Source organism: Desmodus rotundus, chromosome 12 (genome assembly GCF_022682495.2).
Source record: "Desmodus rotundus isolate HL8 chromosome 12, HLdesRot8A.1, whole genome shotgun sequence".
NCBI classification, from domain to species: Eukaryota; Metazoa; Chordata; class Mammalia; order Chiroptera; family Phyllostomidae; genus Desmodus; species Desmodus rotundus.
In genome coordinates, this window is record NC_071398.1 from 33,079,560 (window position 1) to 33,100,443 (window position 20,884).

The following is a 20,884-nucleotide window of genomic DNA, read 5'->3' on the forward strand; positions in this document are numbered from 1 at the left end:
ATAGCTAGCAAAGTGAAACATCAGGAAGCACAGAAACAAACAAAAAGAGTCACTTAAAATGGGGAGACAAAAAAAGAACAAGCAATCAAGAGAAATGGAACTTTCCACTAAAAGACCTAAATTAAATGGAGGTAAGAAAACGATCAGATATAGATTCAAAATAATAGTTACAAAGATGCTCAAGGAACTCACAGACAACTACAATGAACTGAGTGAGAACTACAATTGTATGAAAAAGGAAATAGAAACTAGAAACAAAAACCAAGAAGGAATGAAAAATAGAATTTCTGAAATAAAAAACACACTACAAGGAATTACAAGCAGGCTGGATGATGCAGAGGATTGAATCAGCAAGCTGGAGGACAAGGTAGAAAAAAACTCACAGAAAGAGCAAGAAACGGAAAAGAGACTCAGAAAGAACAAAGAGGTGGTATGGGAGCTGCAAGAAACATGCAAGGTAATAATATCCATGTAATAAGGATGCCACAAGAAGAAGAGCAAGAGATAGAAAACCTGTTTGAAAAGTAATGATGGAAAACTTCCTTAATTTGATGAGAGAAAAAGTCACACAAATCCAGGAAACACAGAGACCCAATCAAGAGGAACCCAAAGAGGTCCACTGCAAGAGACATCATTATTACAATGGCAAAATTCCAAGACAAAGAGAGAATCATAAAGGCAGCAAGGGAGAAACAGGAAATAATATACAAGGAGCCCTGATTAGACTAGCAGCTAACTTCTCAATGGAAATGTTCCAAGCCAGAAGAGAATGGCAAGAAATATTCCACGTTATGAAAACCAAAGGACTGCAACCAAGACTACTTGATCCAACAAGGCGCTCAATTAAAATGGAAGGCCAAATAAGGAGCTTCCCAGACAAAAGAAGTCTAAAGGAATACACCTCCACCAAACCAGCTCTACAAGAGATACTAAAGGGGCTGCTTGAAGAAAAGGAAGAAAGAGAGTGAGATACAGAGGAAAAAGGTATGAAAAAAATGGCAATGAATAAGTACCTATTAATAATAACCTTAAATGTAAATGGATTAAATGCTCCAATAAAAAGATATAGAATAGCTGAATGGATAAGAAAACATGACCCACATATATGCTGCCTACAAGAGACCCACTTAAAAACAACAGACCTACACAAGTTGAAACTGAAGCGCTGGAAACAAATATTCCAAGCAAATGGACAGAAAAAAAAAGCTGGGGTAGCAATACTCATATCAGACAGAAAAGACTTCAAAAAAAGAGCCATAAAAAGAGACCCAGAAGGTCACTTCAGAATATTCAAGGGAAGAATCCATCAAGAAGACATAAACATTGTAAATATATAGGCACCCAACATAGGAGCACCCGAATACATAAACAAAATCTTGGAGGACTTCAAGAAAGATATTGACACCAACACAATTAGTACAGGATTTCAAAAACCCTACTGTCAAAAATAGATAGATCTTCCAAACAAAATATCAACAAAGATATTGTGGCATTGAACAATGTCCTAGATCAAATGGACTTAACTGATATAGAAAGAGCCTTTCATCCCAAAGAAGCAAAATACACATACTTTTCAAAAGCACATGGAACATTTTCAAAGATAGACCACATGATAGGACACCAAACAAGACTTAACAAATTCAAGAAAATTGAAATCATATTAAGCATTTGCTTTGACCACAGGGACTGAAACTAGAAACAACACTCAAGGAAAAAACTCAAAAACACTCAAACTCATAGACACTGGATAGCATGCTATTAAACATTGAATGGGTCAAGACTGAGAACACGGAAGAAATCAAGAAGTTTCTGGAAACAAATGAAAATGAACTCTCAACAACCAAAAACTTATGGGACACAGCAAAGGCAGTCCTGAGAGGGAATTCATAGTGATATAGGACTACCTAAAAAAGATAGAAACATTTTAAATAAACACCCTAACCCTGTACCTACAAGAACTGGAAGAAGAACAACAAAGACAGCCCAGAGAAGTAGAAGGAAGGAAATAACCCAAGATCAGAGCATAATTAAACACGTAGAGATTAAAAGCTCAATTCTAAGGATCAATAAATCCAGGAGCTGAATCTTTGAAGAGATAAACAAAATCGACAAGCCTTTAAGCAGACTCATGAAGAAGAAAAGAGAGAGGGGCCAAATAAACACAATCAGAAATGAAAGAGGAGAGACTACAACTGACCCTACAGAAATACAAAGGATTGTAAGAAAGTACTATGAAGAACTATGTGCCAAGAAATTTGAAAACCTAGGTGAAATGGGCAAATTTCTAGAAAAAATATAATCTTCCAAAACTGAATGAAGAAGCAGCAGAAAGCCTGGACAGACCAACAACAGCTGACGAAATTGAAGCAGTAATCAAAAAATCCCAACACACAAAATCCCTGGACTGGATGGTTTCACAGGAGAATTCTACAAAATATTTAAGGAAGAGCTAACCCCTATCCTTCACAGACTATTCCAAAAATTCCAAGAAGACAGTAGATTCCCAAACTCTTTTTATGCAGACAGCATCATCCTAATCCCCAAACCAAATAAAGATGCAAAAAAGAAAGAACTCTTCAGGCCAATATTGCTGATGAACATAGATGCTAAAATCCTCAACAAAATACTGGCAAACCACATCCAGCAATACATTAAAAAGATCATACACCATGTCCAAGTGGGATTCATCCCAGGGTTACAAGGATGGTAAAAAATTCGCAAATCAATAAACGTAATACATCATATAAACAAAACCAAAGACAAAAATCATATGATCATATCAATAGATGTGGAAAAAGCATTTGATAAGATACAGCACCCATTTATGATAAAAACACTCAGCAAAGTGGGACTAGAGGGAGCATTCCTTAACCTAATAAAGTCCATATACAAGAGACCTCCACCCAACATCATACTCAATGGGCAAAAACTACAAACTTTCCCACAAAGATCAGGAACAAGACAAGGTCATCCACTTTCACCACTCCTATTCAACATAGTATTGGAAGTCCTAGCCACAGCAATCAGACAAGTAAAAAAATAAAATAAAAGGCATCAAATTGGAAAGGGGGAAGCAAAAATGTCATTGTTTGTAGATCACACGATAGTGTACATAGAAAATCCAGGGACTTCTGGCCAAGATGGAGGCGTAGATAGATACACTGTGCCTCCTCACACAACCAAAAGGACAACAAATTTAAAAACAAAAAACAACCAGAACTGGGAGAAAATTGAACTGTATGGAAGTCCAACAACCAGGGAGTTAAAGAAGAAACATTTATCCAGACTGGTAGGAGGGGTGGAGACAGGCAGCCAGGCGGAGAGGACTCACAGCAAGGCAGTGACTGGAGGGCTGGGGCAGGCAAGGCAGTGACTGGCAGACCCAGCAAGGCAGCAGATTGCAGACTGGGCGGTCCTACATTCACGTGCAGATAAAATGGGATGAACAACTGGGGATCCAGCCAGACCACAAAACCCAGGGTTACAGTATGGGGAAATAAAGCCTCAAAACATCTGACTGAAAACACCTGTGAGGGTTGAGGCGGCAGTGGGAGAAAGTCGCCTCACAGCAGAGTTCATTGGAGAGACCCACAGGGTCCTAAAATGTACACAAACCCACTTAGCTTGGAATCAGCACCAGAAGGGCCTAATTGGATAGTGGGCAGTGAGGGAAGTGACTGAAAATCTGCAGAGATCAGAGCAAGGGGCACTGTTACCTCTCACCCCTCCCCCACATACAGCATTACAATGCAGCCACATGGGTTGCCCTGCCCTGGTGAACACCTAAGGCACCCCACCTTACTACATAACAGGCATGCCAAGACAAAAAATAAATGGCCCAAATGAAAGAACAGATCAAAGCTCCAGAAAAAATACAACTAAGCAACAAAGAAATAGTCAACCTATCAGATGCACAGTTCAAAACACTGGTAATCAGGATGCTCACAGAATTGGTTGAATATGGTCACAAAATATAGGAAAAAGTGAAGGCTATGAAAAGTGAAATAAAGGAAAATGTACAGGGAACCAACAGTGAAGGGAAGGAAACTAGGGATCAAATCAACGGTTTGGAGCAGAAGGAAGAAAGAAACATTCAACCAGGACAGAATGAAGAAAAAAGAATTCCAAAAAATGAGGAGACGTTTAAGAACTTCTGGGACATCTTTAAACGTTCGAACATCTGAATCATAGGGGTGCCAGAAGGAGAAGAGGAAGACCAACAAATTGAAAACTTATTTGAAAGAATATATGAAGGAGAACTTCCCCAATCTGGCAAAGAACTTCTCAGGAAGTCCAGGAAGCTCGGAGTGTCCCAAAGAAGTTGGACCCAGGAGGCACACACCAAGACACATCATAATTAGATTACCCAAGACTAAAGGTAAGGAGAGAATCTTAAAAGCAGCAAGAGAAAAGGAGACAGTTACCTACAAAGGAGTGCCCGTGAGACTGTCAGCTGATTTCTCAAAAGAAACCTTGCAGGCAAGAAGGGACTGGAAAGAAGTATTCCAAGTCATGAAAGGCAAGGAACTACATCCAAGATTACTCCATCCACCAAAGCTATCATTTAGAATGGAAGGGCAGATAAAGTAATTTCCAGATAAGGTCAAGTTAAAGGAGTTCATCATCACCAAGCCCTTGTTATATGAATATTTAAGTGGACTTGCCTAAGAAAAAGATCAAAAATATGAACTGAAAAATGACAAAAAGCTCACAGCTATCACTAACTGAACCTCAAAAACCAAAAAACAAAAACAAACTAAGCAAACAACTAGAACAGGAACAGAACCACAGAAATGGAGATCACATGCAGGGTTATCAGTGGGGGAGTTGGGGGAGGAGAGAGTGGGAAAGGGTACAGAGAATAAGTAGCATAAACGGTAGGTAGAAAATAGACAGTGGGAGTTTGCGAATAGTATAGGAAATGTAGAAGCCAAAGAACTTATATGTACGACCCGTGGACATGAACTAAAGGGAGGGAATGCAGGTGGGAGCGGGTGTGCAAGGCAAACTGGAATAAAGTGGGAGAAATGGGACAACTGTAATAGCAGAATCAATAAAATATATTTTTTAAAAAGGCAATTGGCAGAAGGGAGCACACAACAAGGCACATCATAATTACATTATTCAAGATTAAAGATAAGAAGAGAATCTTAAAAGCAGCAAGAGAAAAGAAGACAGTTCCCTACAAAGGAGTTCCCATAAGACTGATTTCTCAAAAGAAACCTTACATGCAAGAAGAGGCTGGAAAGCAGTATTCAAAGTCATGAAAGGCAAGGACCTACATCCAAGATTACTCTATCCAGCAAAGCTTTCATTTAGAATGGAAGGGCAGATAAAGTGTTTCTCAGATAATGTCAAGTTAAAGGAGTTCATCATCACCAAGCCCTTATTATATGAAATGTTAAAGGGACTTAGAAAAAGAAGATTAAAAATATGAACAATAAAATGACAACAAATTCAAAAGTATCAACAACTGAACCTAAAAAAACCCCAAAAACAAAAAGAAAAATGAAGTAAGCAAACAACTAGAACAGGCACAGATTCACAGAAATAGCCATCACATGCAGGGGGGAGAGGGAGTGGGTAGAACGGGGGCAAAGGTACAGGGAATAAGAAGCATAAATGGTAGATACAAAATAGACAGGGGGAGGTTAAGAATAGTATGGGAAATGGAGAAGCCAAATAACTTATATGTATGACCCATGGACATGAAGTAAGGTGGGGGAATGATGGTAGGAAGGCAGTACAGGGTGGAGGGGAAGAAAGGGGAGACAAAAATGGGACAACTGTAATAGCATAATCAATAAAATATATTTTTTAAAAAATAGGCTGTGGTTGGATTTGGTTTGTGTGCCATAGTTTGCTAACCCTTAGTCCAGAGACTCAAAGGTAGAGATTGTCAGACTAGATTAAAAAAAAAAAAAGTAGGACTAAATTATATGATTCAAAATTAGCCAAAACTAATCAGACAAAAAAAAGATATGCCATGAAACAACATTTTTAAAAAGCTGAAAGAGTTATATTAATAAAGAGAACAGAATCCAAGAAAAAGAAAATTGCAAAAGAAACATTTCGTGATAAAGGGGTCAATTAATCAAGAGGACATAGCAACCCTAAATATGCACGCACCTAATAACAGCGTTTCAAAATACATAAAGCAAAAATTCATACTACTGTAATAGACAAGTCCACGATTATATTTGGAGATCTGACCAGTTCTTTCTCAATATTTGATAGGCCAATTTATGTCCCCCTAAATCAGTAAAGATAGAGAAAAGTTGGATCACCACTACAAGCTACTTTACCTAACTGGTAAACACTCTACCCCCAAATAGTAATACCTATGGAGCATTCACCAAGACAGTCCACATATTGGCCTATAAAGCAAGTCTCAACAAATCCAAGAGGACTGAAGTTACAGAGTACGTTCCCTGACCACAAAATAATTAAATTACAAATGAACCATCAGAAAGATCTGAGAAAGTCCTCAAATATGTGGAAGTGAACTCTTCTAAATAACACATGGTTAAATGTAGTTAATTTTAAGGTAATAAAAAAGAAGAGAAAATTACCAAATTATGTCAAAGGAAGGAAAGAATAAATAATATCACTTATCATTGAAATAGCAAGGGCAAACTAGACTAAAAAATCAACAGAACTGAAAGCTTATTCTTTGAAAAGATCAATAAAATTGATAAACTGCTAGTATATTGATCAAGAAATCATAAATATCAATATCAGGAATTCAAAAGGGGGCATCATTATAGATCTGAGAGTTATTAAAAGGGCACTAAGGGAATACTATGAACAACTTTATGACAATAAATTTGATATCTAAGTTGAAATAAATTTATTCCTTGAAAGATACAATTTACTACACTGATTTAAAAAGAAATAACTCCCCAAAAGCTCTATATTAAGGAAATTGAAAGTTTCCTGTAAAGAAAACTCCAAACTCAGATGGTGTAATAGTTTTCTACTACTACTGCAACAAATCACCACAAATGTAGTAGCTTAGGACAGCAAATGTTCTGTAGGTTAGAAATCCAAAAAGGTTTTACTAGACTAAATCAAGGTACCTTTCTGGAAGCTCTAGAGGCCACTAACATTTCTTGGCTGGTGGTCCCCTATCTCCATCCTCAAAGTCATTTATATTATATTTCTCTAACAGAAGTATGCATATTCCATACTCACGTCTCCCTCTGACCCCGCCTCTTCAGATAATACAAGATAATCTCCCCCATCTCAAAACCATTATTCACATCTGCAAAATCTCTCTTGCCACATAAGAATCTCTTTTCCCATGTAAGATAATATATGAACAGATTCCAGGAATAGCATGTAGATATCTTTATGGGGGGCGGTGCTCATTGTTCTTTGTGCCACAGGTGACTTCACTGGTAAATTGAGGAAGAGGGTACATTTTCTGACTTACTTTATAAATTATGGTGTAATAAAGACATGTTCACGTAAACAGCAATGGAAAATGGTATATATATGGATGGATAAACAAACTATTTGTAAAGAATCAAATAAAGCATTTATCAAGATTCTTTTTAATTTTCTTTGTTTCCATGGATTTCCCCCTTTTCATTTTGCATTTGTTCTCTCCCTTTCCTGATCTGAGGGTAGTGATTTGTCCTATTGATGTGTCATATTAGTTATAAATTTTATCTTTGTGAATTCCTTCCATATTTCCTTCTAATCTTTTTAACTTAAATATTTTCATTATTTTTTGTTCAAAGCATTTAAAGCTATGACCTTTCCCTTAGAGTCCTGCTTTAACTAAATTCCATGTGTGCCAATATCCAGTGTTATCACTTATTATTAGAAATTCTTCATTTTTAGGTTATATTTCTTCTCTGATCCAGAAATTATTAAGACAGGTTTTACAAACTGCCACTAAGAGTAATTTATTTTTCTGATCTTGCTATTTTAGTGGTATTTCACCGTGTTCAAAGCACTTTGTTTATCATTTCTATGTTTTGGACTTTACTGTGGCCTAATATTTTGTCATTTTTTTAGGATGGTTTATGGACACTTGAAAACATGGCATATTCACTATTATTAGGATACAGAATTTAATATATATTAATAAGGGATATTTCAGGGAGTATGTGATTCAGGACTTCTAAATTCTCTCTGAAGTTTGTCTACTTATCCTGACTTTGACTGAGTAAATTAATGCCCCCTACTACCGGCAAGTATCTATCTCTTCTTCTATGTGTTCTTCCATTCTTCCACTTTTGGAAAGTTGTTACTGTAATATTTGATACATGTGTATTCATAGCTATTATATCTTCACTTTGATATTTGTACCTTAGTATTACATAGTGACCCTTCTTTACCTTGTTTAATGTTGTGATGTGGCCTTAATTTTAGACTGTTTTCTTTTAATTTCCATTTGCCTGGTATAATTTGTCTATCCTTTAATTAACCTTTCTAAATCACTGAGTCACTTAAATATCTGATATAAACTTGAGTTCTACTTTGTGACTAAATCTGAATGCCTTTTTAATAGGTGAGCTAAAGCTCATATACATTTATTGATATGGCACATATTTGCTCTTTGGTATTAGTTTTATCATGTTATTATTTTGTTAATTTTATATATACATACATTTGTGTGTGTGTGTGTGTATAGTTTTAAGTCTTACACTATATAATTATTATTTGTTTTGTCTCTCTCACTACAAGTTAAATTCCACAAGGGATGATTTGTATGTCTCCTTCCCCCCCCACCCCCACTGATTTAGTCCTAGTTACTTAGATAAGTGCCTGTCATGTATTTGGTACTCAATAAATAGTCGTTAAATCACCTCATCAAACAAAAGTTCTGACAAGAGAAACACTAATATTTCTCTCAAAGGAATACTATTTCTGTTTTCCTCATTTCTGACAGAAGACTGGGCATATGGGAAATGAGGAATGACTTATTGAATGAGCATACGAACACTGATTAGAGAAGAACAAGGGAGTTTTGACACCACTGCTTACTCACTAGTAAGTTACTGTATGGTATCAGTCAGGTAACAATATTAGGAAAAAGAATGCAAGTATTCATATGACTCACAGGGGAAAAAATGACTTCAATTAGGAACAAGAAAACACCAACTTACATGGAAGATGGCTTTTCTTAGAATTCAACATATTTATTAGCCCTTTTCTTAGTTCCACTTTAGGACAGATTCAAAGTCCAAAAAAAGTGTTGCTGGATAAGAGGGGTTAAAAAAAAAGAAATGAGGTGATCTTGACTCTCAGCTCCCAAAGTGCTACTTCAGAATGACATTTTTCTGTCCCTTCTTGTCTCTTTGCTTTATTTCATTTTGGGTATCTTTCATTTGTTTTTTCATTTTTTCAACCAAGCTCAATCACTTCTGTGAGCATTTTGATTACCAGGGCTTTAAATTGTCCATCAGATAGGTTGGCTATTTCCTTATCGCTTTGTTCTCTTTCTGAAGTTTTGCTCTGTTGTTTCATTTGGGCCATATTTCTTTGTCTTGGCTCTTGTCTGATAAGTTGTAAGGGGTCAGGGCCTTAGGTATTCACCCCTGGCAGGGCAACCCTCTTTGTTGCACTGTGGCGCTGCCTGTGGGGGAGGGGCCAGAGAGGGAACAATGCAGCGCACCTGCTCCTCTCTAGCCCACTTTCCAATGGACTCTTGATTCTTGTGTGAGACTGGGAGTTCCTCCCACGCAGCAACCCCCACCATAGTCCACAGTCAGCTGTGAATCTCAGCTTTACCTTCAGCCAGCCCCGCCCACGTGGTCCACCACGTTGCCATGGTTTTTCTCAGCTGGCTCCACCCGCCACAGCCTCACTGTGCGTTTTTACCCCACTGTGCATTCTTACCCATTGGTTGTTCTGGTTTATTTTTTCTTTAATTCCTTGGTTGTCAGAGTTCCATGTAGTTTGATTTTCTGGAGCTTCTGGTTGTTTATGGAATTTAGATTGGTTGTTATCCTCCTTTTGGTTGTGTGAGGAAGCGAAGTACCTACACCTCCATCTTGGCAGGAACCCCGGAGTCTTTATTCCTATATTCTAAAATTGATACATTTTCTTATAAAGAAAATAGGAAGCAAACATTATTTAAAGGCATGTAAGTTTATGGAAGCATACTTAAACAAAAAATCAGTATCACAGCCTAGAAATCAACAATGTTAACATGTAAATGTAAAAATTCAGATATTTTTCTCTTTATTGTTGATGCCCACCATTCTATCTGTAATAACCTATATAAATTTTGATTAATGGGATAGTTGTACATATGTGTAGCAACCTGCTTTAGCCACTGTCAGTATATTTTGAATTTTCCTATATTTTTTGGTTATTCTGCAACCCAATTTTTATCTACCACATGCAGATGTGGGACCAACCCATTACACATCTCTGCCCCTCCTACCAGTCTGGATGGATGTGGTTTCTTTAATTCCGTAGTTGTCAGACTTCCATTCAACTCAATTTCTGACGATTCTGAGTGATAGTTGTAATTTTAGTTGTAATTTATATTTTAGTTGTAATTTTGATGTGGTTTTGCAAGGAGGTGAGCCCTACTTACCTATGCTGCCATCTTAACCAGAAGTCCCTGCAATCCCTTTTTTAATGACTACTTTATATCACATTGTGAGGAAGTCCTGGAATTTATTTAACTACTGTACAGACTTATAATGGTTCAACTTACAATTTTTTGACTTTGCTATTGTGCAAAAGATACCCATACACCCAGTCTGTTTTTCGCCTTCAGTACAGTATTCAATAAATCACGTAGGATATTAAACACTTTATTTAAAAAATAGGCTCTTAGATGATTTTGCCCAACTGTAGGCTAATGTAAGTGTTCTGAGCGTGTTTAAGATAGGTTAGGTGAAGCCATGATGTTCAGTAGGTTGGGTGTATTCAAGTTGCATTTACAACTTACATTGGGTTTATTGGGACATAACCCCATTGTAACTCTGGGAGGATCTCACTAGAGTGCAAAATACTGAACCACACCAGAGAAATGTTTTCTATATGATGTCTAGCTCCCATGTCTGGCCCACCCTCCCCATTTCCCCCAGGGTCATATGAGACTAGGCTTTGTAGATTTGGAATGTTTTTGTCATTTGCAGGACTGTTACTCCCATGTTCTCCCAGGTGGAGAATAAGTGCCTGAGCTCTGCTCAGAGGCATGTAACTATAGGTATGTGTTGTTGGATTCTGGTTTTTTCAGTTAATAATATTTTACCTCATTTTTTATAATCTGCCTACTGGAAGTATTTCCCTTCATTATGAATCTCTGGAGAGCCTTTGAAGAACTAATTTGACATTTGTATAACTGGAAACAAACAACTAAATTTTGTTATTGCTGTGAAGCCTAAGGGGTAGAAAAAAGACACCTACCAAAAAGGGCTCCTAGTGGCTAACTGGGCTCAAATTTTTAAAAATAGAGCCTAGCAGCCTTTTCTGCACAGGGGCCTCTCACACAAACTGCACACCACAGAGAAGCCTCTGCACTAAACTGACTGCACCTGCCGCTGGACTTCCTGATTGCACTGTTTCTGCCATCTAAGCCAGCACTTATATAAATGAGTTCCCAGAGTCTATTTCAACCAGTAGGACTAAGGGTTTCCCCTACTATTGAAGCTGCACGGCTCCTACCAGTCAGGGTGGCTCTATTCTGACCAAAATGGACAGTGCTTTTGGACTAAACAGTGAGAATTCAGAGTCCTCATTTGTGTGAGGATGGACCAATCAGGGACCAGGGGTGAGGACTTCTGTCCACATAAGTCAGGTCTGCTCTGGCTCAGAGAGTGCACTTTCTCTTCCCACAGAGGAAGGAACACAGCATCTTCCTGGATGAGCTGAAAGTGAAGATGTCTCACCAGGGTAAAGTGGAGCAGAATAAAGCAGACCATGAACATAGCAGACAAGCACAGCACAAAGCAAACTGGCAAGGAGCAGAGAAGAGCAGACCATGGAGGAAAAGAGTTAAGCTGTCTACCCAGAAAGAGGCCTAGCCCCAGGGCTGCCTGGCTCCAGAGCCATTCTATAGCTATGCTGTTTTCATAGCCATACTGTATCATGATTGAGCTGTTTTGCACTGAATAAGGTTTCCTTCTTCACTGCACCCCAAATTGAGGATTCTTGTTGACATTGAGTTGGCACCGACCATTGGTTGACATGACTGAGGCTTCGTTTGCTCAACACCTAAGATGACTTTGTCTTCCTCTGGCCATTTTATTCCTCTTCCCTGATTGATATCACCACAGCAGACCCAAGTCCCATTTTGTTGCCGACCCTTTAGGGTCAAGGACCCAAACCAAGGTCCTTCTGCCAAGTGCCATTAGTGCTAGTAGAGGGAGAGTAAGTTCAATAAAGCAGAGCAGAAACTTTTTTCTTTGATCAAGAAATGGAGAAGGGTGACCTCATGCTGGAAAGGTACCTTCTCTCTATGGTTAGGGTTGGAGGACAGGGTTAAAGAAACTGGTTGGGTAGGCAGGATCAGGAGAGCTGGAGTATGTGCAGTCCTGATGGCTCCCTTGTACAGGACACTAATTGTGCCTAGCAATGTACATTTCTTCCCCAGGGAGTGATTTTTACTATGTTAATGAAGACAAATTCCTAACAGTCCCTGGAGGTGGGGGGCAGGCTCTGAATACCATCTTCAAGTGATATGGAGCAGGCTGGTTCTGTGGCTGAGCTGTCTATAGGTGCTGTGGTTAACTTTCAGCAGCAGTTTGCCTTAGTTCCTATAAGCAAGCATAGCTTGTGACATAGTTTAGATATTTGGGAAGAGCAGGGTTTTGTAGAAGTTAGCCAGGTGAAAAGTAATGCTGTTAATATATATAGGGCTTGTCCTGGCTGGTGTGGCTCAGTGGGTTGAGCACTGACCTGCGAACCAAAGGATCAGTGGTTTGATTCCAGATCAGGGCACATGCCTGGGTTGTGGCCAGGTCCTCAGTGCGGGGGGTGCGCAGGAGGCAACCACACATTGCTGTTTCTTTCCCTCTTTCTCCCTCCCTTCCCCTCTCTCTAAAAATAAATAAATAAACATATTTTAAAAAATATATAGGACTTTATACCTCTAAGCCATATGTGATTTTCTCATTGCAGGAAGGAGACAGCTCTCAACAGCGGAGAGAGCAATGACTAAACAAGCTCCAAGAATAGGCAAGCCATTGCAGTGCAGCTGGTGTAAAAAGTCAAGTTTAAGATGTTTAAGAAGCTCTTTCCTGAGAGGCCAGAGGAGAGAAAAGAAGTCCCTCGAGCCTGAGTTCCCAAAGACTCATTTCCATTGTGAATAGATTTATCTGAAAATGGAGTCAACAATGTCAAGGGGACCCTAAAGTAGAGTCAGGGCACCATTAGAAAGTCAGGTTCAGGCACATCCACACCCAGATGAGGTTTGGACTTCTGTGCTTGCCATTGAAGCCCATCCTGGGACTTGCCTCCCTGTCATGCAGAGGCTTACCTCAGACTCTCATCTCCTGCACCTGACCAATGCTTTTGACCTAGTCATCACAGCCAGTTAGACAGCCAATAGGAAAAACTTTGTTTTTGCCTTCATAAGCTGGGGCTTTCTTTGTCTTCCCAGAGCACATTTCAGGTCTTCCCCTGAAACTGCATAGTTTAAAACAATAGATATTTATTCTCTCTCACAATTCTGGGGCCAGAAGTCCAAAATTAAGGTGTCTGCAGGACCAGACAGACTCCTTTGAGAGACTCTAGAGGAGAATCTCTTCCAGCTCCTCATGACTGTAGGTATTTCTTGACCTGTGGCCCCATGACTCCAATTACCTTCTTTAAATCATGTTTTAGCATAGAAGGTAACCTTTCTTTAACCTTGATTTTTAGAGAGAGAGAAGAAGGGAGGGAGAGAGGGAGGGAAAGAAGGAGGAGAGAGAGAAGGAGAGAGATTGAGATTTACTTGTTGTCCCACCCACTCATGCATTCACTGATTACTTCTTGTATGTGCCCTGACCGGGGATCGAACCCACAAACCTTGGCGTATTGGAGACAATACCCTAAAATCAACTAAGCAACCCAGACAGGGCCTATGACTCCAATATTTGCCTCCATGGTCACATTGCCACCTATCCAATCTCTCTCTGCTTCACTCTTACAAGAATACCTATCGTTGGATTTAGGGTTCACCAAGACAATCCAGGATGAACTCCTCACCTCAGCATCCTTAACTTAATTGTATCTACAAAGACCATTTTCCCAAATAAAGTAACATTCACAAGTTTAAGGGCTTATGATGTGAACATATCTTTTTTTGAGTGATATGGAGCACTCTGCCCCTTACACCCTGTCTTACCAACAGAATGTTATACTTTTTAATTTTTACCATTCTGATAGGTGAAAACAGTCTCAGAATCATTTTAATTTGAATTTCCCTTTTCATACATTTAAGGGTCATTTGTACATATTTTTTTGTGAATTGTCAGTTCATTTCTTTTATCCTTTTTTTCCTGTCAAGGTTTATTTTGGTCTTTCCCTCAATTTTAAAAGGCTTTTTTATTTTAATTGAGGTATAATTGCCATATTACAGTATATCAGTTTCAGATGAACAACATAATGATTCAATATTTGCAAAACTAGTGAAATGGAGTTCTTTTTAACATTAGGAATTCTATGGATTGAATTTGGCTGTCCCCCCCAACCTCCAACTTCCCAAATTCAAGTGCTGAAGCTCTAATCCTCAGTTCCTTAGAATGACTATATTTGAAGACAGGGCCTTTAAAGAGATAATTAAGTTAAAATGAGGTGTTAGGATGAGGAAAAGGTGTTAGCCTTTTCCTGTCTAAGTAGTGTCCTTATAATAGATTAGGACATATAGTGAGAGATAAACCAGGGATTCCTGCATAATGAGAAAAGGCCAAACGAGGACCAGAAGGCAGCTATCTGCAAGCCCAGGAGAAGAGACCTCAGGAGAAACCAAACATGCCATTACCTTAATCTTGGACTTCCAGCTTCTGAGAACTGTGAGAAAATTAATTTCTGTTGTTTAAACCACCCACCCTGTGGTATTTTTGTTATGGTAGCCCTAGCAAATATAGGAATATTAGCCCTTCATCTGTGATATAGCTTGCAAATATTTTCTCCCAATTGGTAAGTTATCTTTTGACTTTATTTTTTAATGTAGTCAAATCTTTGAATATTTCAGATTTTTCAATATTTTCTTTTATGGCATCTTTTTTTTCTGAGTTATAGTTAGAAAGTTCTTTTTATACTAAGGTTAAACAGGAATTCACCCATGATTTCCTCTAGTACCTATATGGTTTCATTTTTTATGTTTATATCCCTGACCTATTTGGAGTTTATTATTGTGGTATGATGTAAGTTCTGGATATAATTTTATTTTTTTTACAAATGTCAAACCACTGTTCCCATCTATATGCTTATATTTTAATTTCTTATTTTGAGATTATTTTAAATGTATATGCTATTACAAGAAATATATAGAGATTCCCATATCACCTTCATCCAGTTTCCCTCAATGCTAACTTTTTGTAAAACAACAGTACAATGTCATGACCCAAGACATTGATATTGATACAATACACAGAACTTATTCACATATTTCCAGTTTTACATACACCCATTTGTGTATGTCTGTATATATTTAGTTCTATGCAGTTTTATCACAGGTGCAGAGTCATGTGACCACCCACATCATGATTCAGAACATGATTTACAAGAATCCTTTTTGCTACCCTTTCATAGTCACACCACCTACTCTCCACCCCCTCTCCCCCACTCCCTGGCAGCCTCCAATCTGTTCTCCATATCTATATTTTTGTCATTTTAAGAATGTTATATAAATGGAATCATGCAGTTTGTAACTTTATGAGATTTGCTCTTTCTCACTCAGCATAATTCCCTTGAGTTCCACCTACCATATTTTGCCATGTATAATGTGCTCCAGTATATAATGTAAGCGCACGTTTTGTGCGCATTATAAACGGGATTATTATACCCATGGTATATAATCATTATACCCATGTATAACGTGCATCCTTATTTTTCCCTCAAAAATTTGGGCAGAAAAGTGTGCATTAAACATGGCAAAATGCAGTAAGTTGTTGTGTTTCAATGGTTCATTCCTTTTCATTGCTGAGTGTTTTTCCATGGTGTAGATATACCCTATTTTGTTTAACCATTTACCTGTTGAAGGACATATGGGTTAGTTCCAGTCTTTGGTTATTATAAATAAAGCTGCTATAAACATTCATCTACAGACATTTGTGTAAACATAAGTTTTAATTTCTCTGGGATAAACAGCCAAAACTGCAGTTGCTGCATTATATGGCAAGCTATATACTTACTTTTTATTGTGAAACATCAGTTACTTCAATTTTGTTCATTCCAGCTCTTTGGCTAAAGGAATTATTGCAGTCCATAAAAACTAATGTTTGCAGCATCATTGGTCATGAGGGGAATGCAATTAAATCTAAGTGTGCCACTGCACAACCTCTAAAATGGTTAAAATTCCAAAGACTGACAATAATAATGCCGATGATGTGGACCAACTGGATTCTCATACACTGTGGCTGCGAGTACAGTGAAACAATCACTTTCAAATAGTTTTTGCAATCTCTATTAAAGTTAAGTATATGTTTACTTTCTAACCCAGCAATTCTGATTTCATATGTACTTCAAAAGACTAGTACAAGAATGTTCATAGCAGCTTTCCTCACAATGGCTCAAAACTGGAAACAACCCAAATATTCCATCAACAGGAGAATGGATAAAGTATGGTATATTCAGACAAAGAAATACTATATAACAATGTTATATTACAATCAACTGCTAAGTACAACAATATGAATGACTATTACAGATACAGTGTTGAGTAAAAGAGGCCAGACACCAAAGTACATACAGTGAGATTCCATTTGTACAAGTTCAAAACCAGATAAAACTAATCTATTGTGATAGGGGTCAAAATAACGGTTAACGCTGAGGTATAATGAAAGGAAAGATACATGAGGGAGACTTTTCTTGGATGTTGAAAAGTATTTTCATCAAAAGGTGGTGACAAGGGTTTATAAAACAAATCACTGAACTATAATTTTAAGATCTGTGCTGTATGTTGTACAAAAGCTTTATTAAAAATGAAGGAAAAGAAATCACATATACTCAAAATAAATGGCAAATCTAGGTTTTGAATCCACATTTCTTTAACTACAAAACCACTTCTTTTTAAATTTTGCTTTTTGCCTCAGAAGCTCATATTTTATTACATTTAGTGAAACCTGAGCATAGGTAATTCATTAAAAAAATCACAATTTCCACTAGATTGGTATATTCAAAAGACTGATAATACCCTACATTAGTAGAATAGACACTCTCATTGTATGTATGTTACACGTTGGTGAAAATTTAAGCAGGGCAATTGAAAAAGATGTATAAGCAGGTTAAACTATGAAAGCCTCATTCTCAACCATATTGCTGAGTACATTCAGGCAAACAAGGCAGTCAAAAATTATGACTCAGTTTATAATATAGTGACATGAAAAGCTGTTTGATGTATTTTGTTAGACGAAGAGAAGATTACAAAACAGTATTGCAGTATGATTCTGTTTTGACTAAGAAAACCCTATATGCCTATAGCCATATGTTAATTCACAGAAAACATGTGAAAAGATTGGAATAAAATGTGCAAAGCTGTTTCTAGGTGAGCTTTACTTTAAGCTTTTCTGTATTCTCTCAATTTCTGAATTAAGAATTTACTAATTTTACAGTCAGAAAAAATAATAGAGCTAATCCCTCCCTCTCTGAGAGCAGACAAAATAATAGAAGATTTGTGTATGACATATGGAGTACAGTGTTATAGTGGTTTGAATTCTGGCTGAAGAGGCCTGAACTTTCTTCCTAGATGTGAAGCCCTTCAGATGAGTGAGTGACTCAAATACTACTTTAAAAGTCCCAAATCTTGAATCCTAAGATTTTATACACAATGGATCCCTTGTACTTTGCCCCTTACTTACCTAGGCTCAGATCTCTTATTGCCAACCTCTATACGAACCACTGCTCCAACAAGGAAATGACATCTGCCTTGGAAATTAATCAAATAATAATTAAACTCTGCACATAGGAGAAATGGGACTTAGACCTGATACGACTATGCAGAAATTCAGATCTTTCCCTTGATCATCACAGAAAAAGAAGTTGAGAAAGTAATCTGAAGGATCGGGATAATGACACTTTAGAAATAACACAGCAGAGATGCCCATTTCCACCTCTAGGAATCTTAAATCAATCCTTCAGAAAGTTACCTAAGCACCCTAAAGAGTCACAATCCCCAATGTGTCACAGTGAAGAAAATAAGATGGCTCTAGAATGCAGATTTTGAATTGGAGAAGGGAAAAGGGCAATTGTAATCAGGGAGACTCAACTGATTAGTTAAATGTGTATAGGTCCCATATCACACACCCTTGAACAAATTTTTCTGAGTGGGGTGAGTCATCTACACTCCACTCAGCAGAATTCAATGCCACACTGCAGCATCTAAAGACCCCTAAATAGACGGGAACTCCTGTCCCCATAAGGTCCTGGAAGAGAATGTATAAAGTTCAGCGAAGATATTGGAGCTGAACAGCAAGAAAAAGATTTGCCTAGGAAAGTTATTAGTTAAATAAATTACAAAATGTCCATGTATAGAATACTAAGACAAATGCAAAGTTGTAGAAAATAATGAAGGATATGGAATATTTTAAAGATATAGTATCAGCAGAGAAATCACTTTACAAAAAAGGTTAACCAATATAACTATATCAACATAAGGTGACAGAAAAAGGACCAGAGAGTTAAATACCTATTTCAGTTACCTATTGCTGTGTATCCACCTCAGAAGTTTGTGGCTTAAAACAAGAAGCATTAATCACCGCATTATTCTGGGGGAAGCAGGAGAACAGGAAGCAGCAGGAAACCCTGGAATACAGATACTAACAAAGGAGAGAACATAAATTTGGCCCTTGGGCAGGGGATACGAACTCCATTTACACCCCTCTCTGCGTTAAGCAGGAGGCTGGGCACTGAAGGTGGGGGTACCATGAAGAAGGCAGCCCAGGAAAGGCTTCAGTGCAGGGCAACTCTGGTTAACACAGGCATTCTCCTTTTCAGGGACAGGCATACTGTCAAGGAGCTCTTCAGCAGAACCTCTCAGTCCCAACGGTTAAACCAAGAACTGCAGAATGAAGCACCACCCCTGGTGACAACAACCAAAACTAACCGATCAGAGTTAAAAGCCTCTTGCATGGCACTAAGCAAGGACAGCATTGTGTTATAACAGGCGGTCTCCAACCCACCGTGCCACGTTCCCCACGTGACAGCCAACAACGGTCATTCAAGAAGTTCTGCATCGGGAGCAGAGACAAACAAAACAATCACGAACCCTGCCCGGCCTCATCAGCACACACACACACACACACACACACACACACAAATGCTCACACTCACTTAAACTCTCTCAACAACAACAACGGAGGAGGAGGAAAAGAGAGAGATCTCTCTCAACAACAACAACGGAGGGAGGAGGGAAAAGAGAGAGATCTCTCTCAACAACAACAACGGAGGAGGAGGAAAAGAGAGAGATCTCTCTCAACAACAACAACGGAGGAGGAGGAAAAGAGAGAGATTCCAAAGCATCCCAGGGAGGTGGGAAATGTAAGTTCAAAGCCGAAAAGGCAGGATGTGCAGGAGGCGTACTGAGCAAGCGGCACTAAACTGAGAGTCGCTGAGACTCTTGGGCTTCAGAGCCGGCGGGGAGTACGCAGGCGCAGACCGCTGGCTAGGGCCGGAGGTGAGACTGGCGGGTGCTGCGGGCTAGGAGGAGGCGGTGGCAGGCTGCAGGGTAATGCTAAGGCGGAGGGCGGGAACCTGGGCTCTGGAAAGCTAGACCGCAAGAGGGAACCTAGGCTGAGAAGGCCTGGAAGGAAGGCGAGAGTCGGGGCCCTAGAGAAAGCGAGGAGGGAAGCGAGAACCTAGGCAGAGGAAGGAACAAGGAGCCAAGGCCTGGGGGAGCCAAGGCCGGCAGCGCCAAGGTGGGAACCCGGAGCAAGGATCCGCAGCGATCCAGGCTGGAGAGGGCTGAAGAGGGCACTGGAAATCCCTGGCGTCCCTGAGCTCGGCCTGGGCAGGAATTGTGTCTGTTTTCTCCCTCACCCCACCCCCAACCCGTGAGGAAATCCAGCTATCAGAGCGCAGCCGGGACCACACGGGCAATCGGTTTGTGTAGCCTTGTGTGCCTGTGCCTGTCTTTGGGCACGTGTTACTCCGCGTGACATTCTGGCACTAATTGGTTGTGAAACTGTTAGGGTCTCCACGTGTGTCTAATTTTTAAAATACGTGCTTGTCGATTTTTTTTATTGTTGTTCAATTACAATTGTCCCCATTATTCCTCCATTACTCTCCCCTGCCCAACCCAATCCCGAGCTCCCACATTCAGTCGTCCCTCCTGTTGTCTTTGTCCATGGGTCCTTTATACATGTTCCTTGACTTGACCCTTCCCCATCTTTCCTCGTTATACCTCTCCCCCTCCCCTCTGGTCACTGTCAGTTTGTTCTTTATTTTCTTGCCTCTGGTTCTATTTTGCTTGCTTGTTTGTTTTGTTAATTAGGTTCCACTTCCAGGTGAGATCATATGGTATTTGTAGTTCACTGCTGTGCTTATTTCATTAAGCTTAATATGCCCCAATTCCATCCATGCTGTTGGAAAGAGTAGGAGCTCCTTTTTCCTTTCTGCTGCATAGTATTCCATTGTCTAAATGTACCATGTTTTTTTTGATCCATTCATTTACTGATGAGCATTTAAGCTGTTTCTAGCACTTGGCTATTGTAAATAATGCTGCTGTGAACATTGGGGTGCATAGTTTCCTTTGAATTAGTGTTTCAGGATC

At 39.0% G+C, this 20,884-nt stretch overlaps 1 protein-coding gene across 2 annotated transcripts in view; it reads right to left on the reverse strand.

Annotated features, from left to right (window-relative positions):
- Positions 1–19,385, reverse strand: part of ZNF382 (zinc finger protein 382) — an 87,422-nt gene extending 68,037 nt beyond the window's left edge. The window contains exons 1-3 of one of the 2 annotated variants that reach the window (XM_053915161.2): positions 18,816–19,385; positions 17,976–18,042; positions 9,853–10,059 (exon numbers count right to left, since the gene is read on the reverse strand). In XM_053915161.2, coding sequence (XP_053771136.1) covers positions 9,853–9,856 — 4 coding nt within the window. In that variant the 5' untranslated portion in view covers positions 9,857–10,059; positions 17,976–18,042; positions 18,816–19,385. Of the gene's footprint in view, positions 1–9,852; positions 10,060–17,975 lie in introns of both variants that reach the window. The other variant, XM_053915160.2, reaches the window with a different exon arrangement.
- Positions 19,386–20,884: the final 1,499 nt, after the last annotated feature.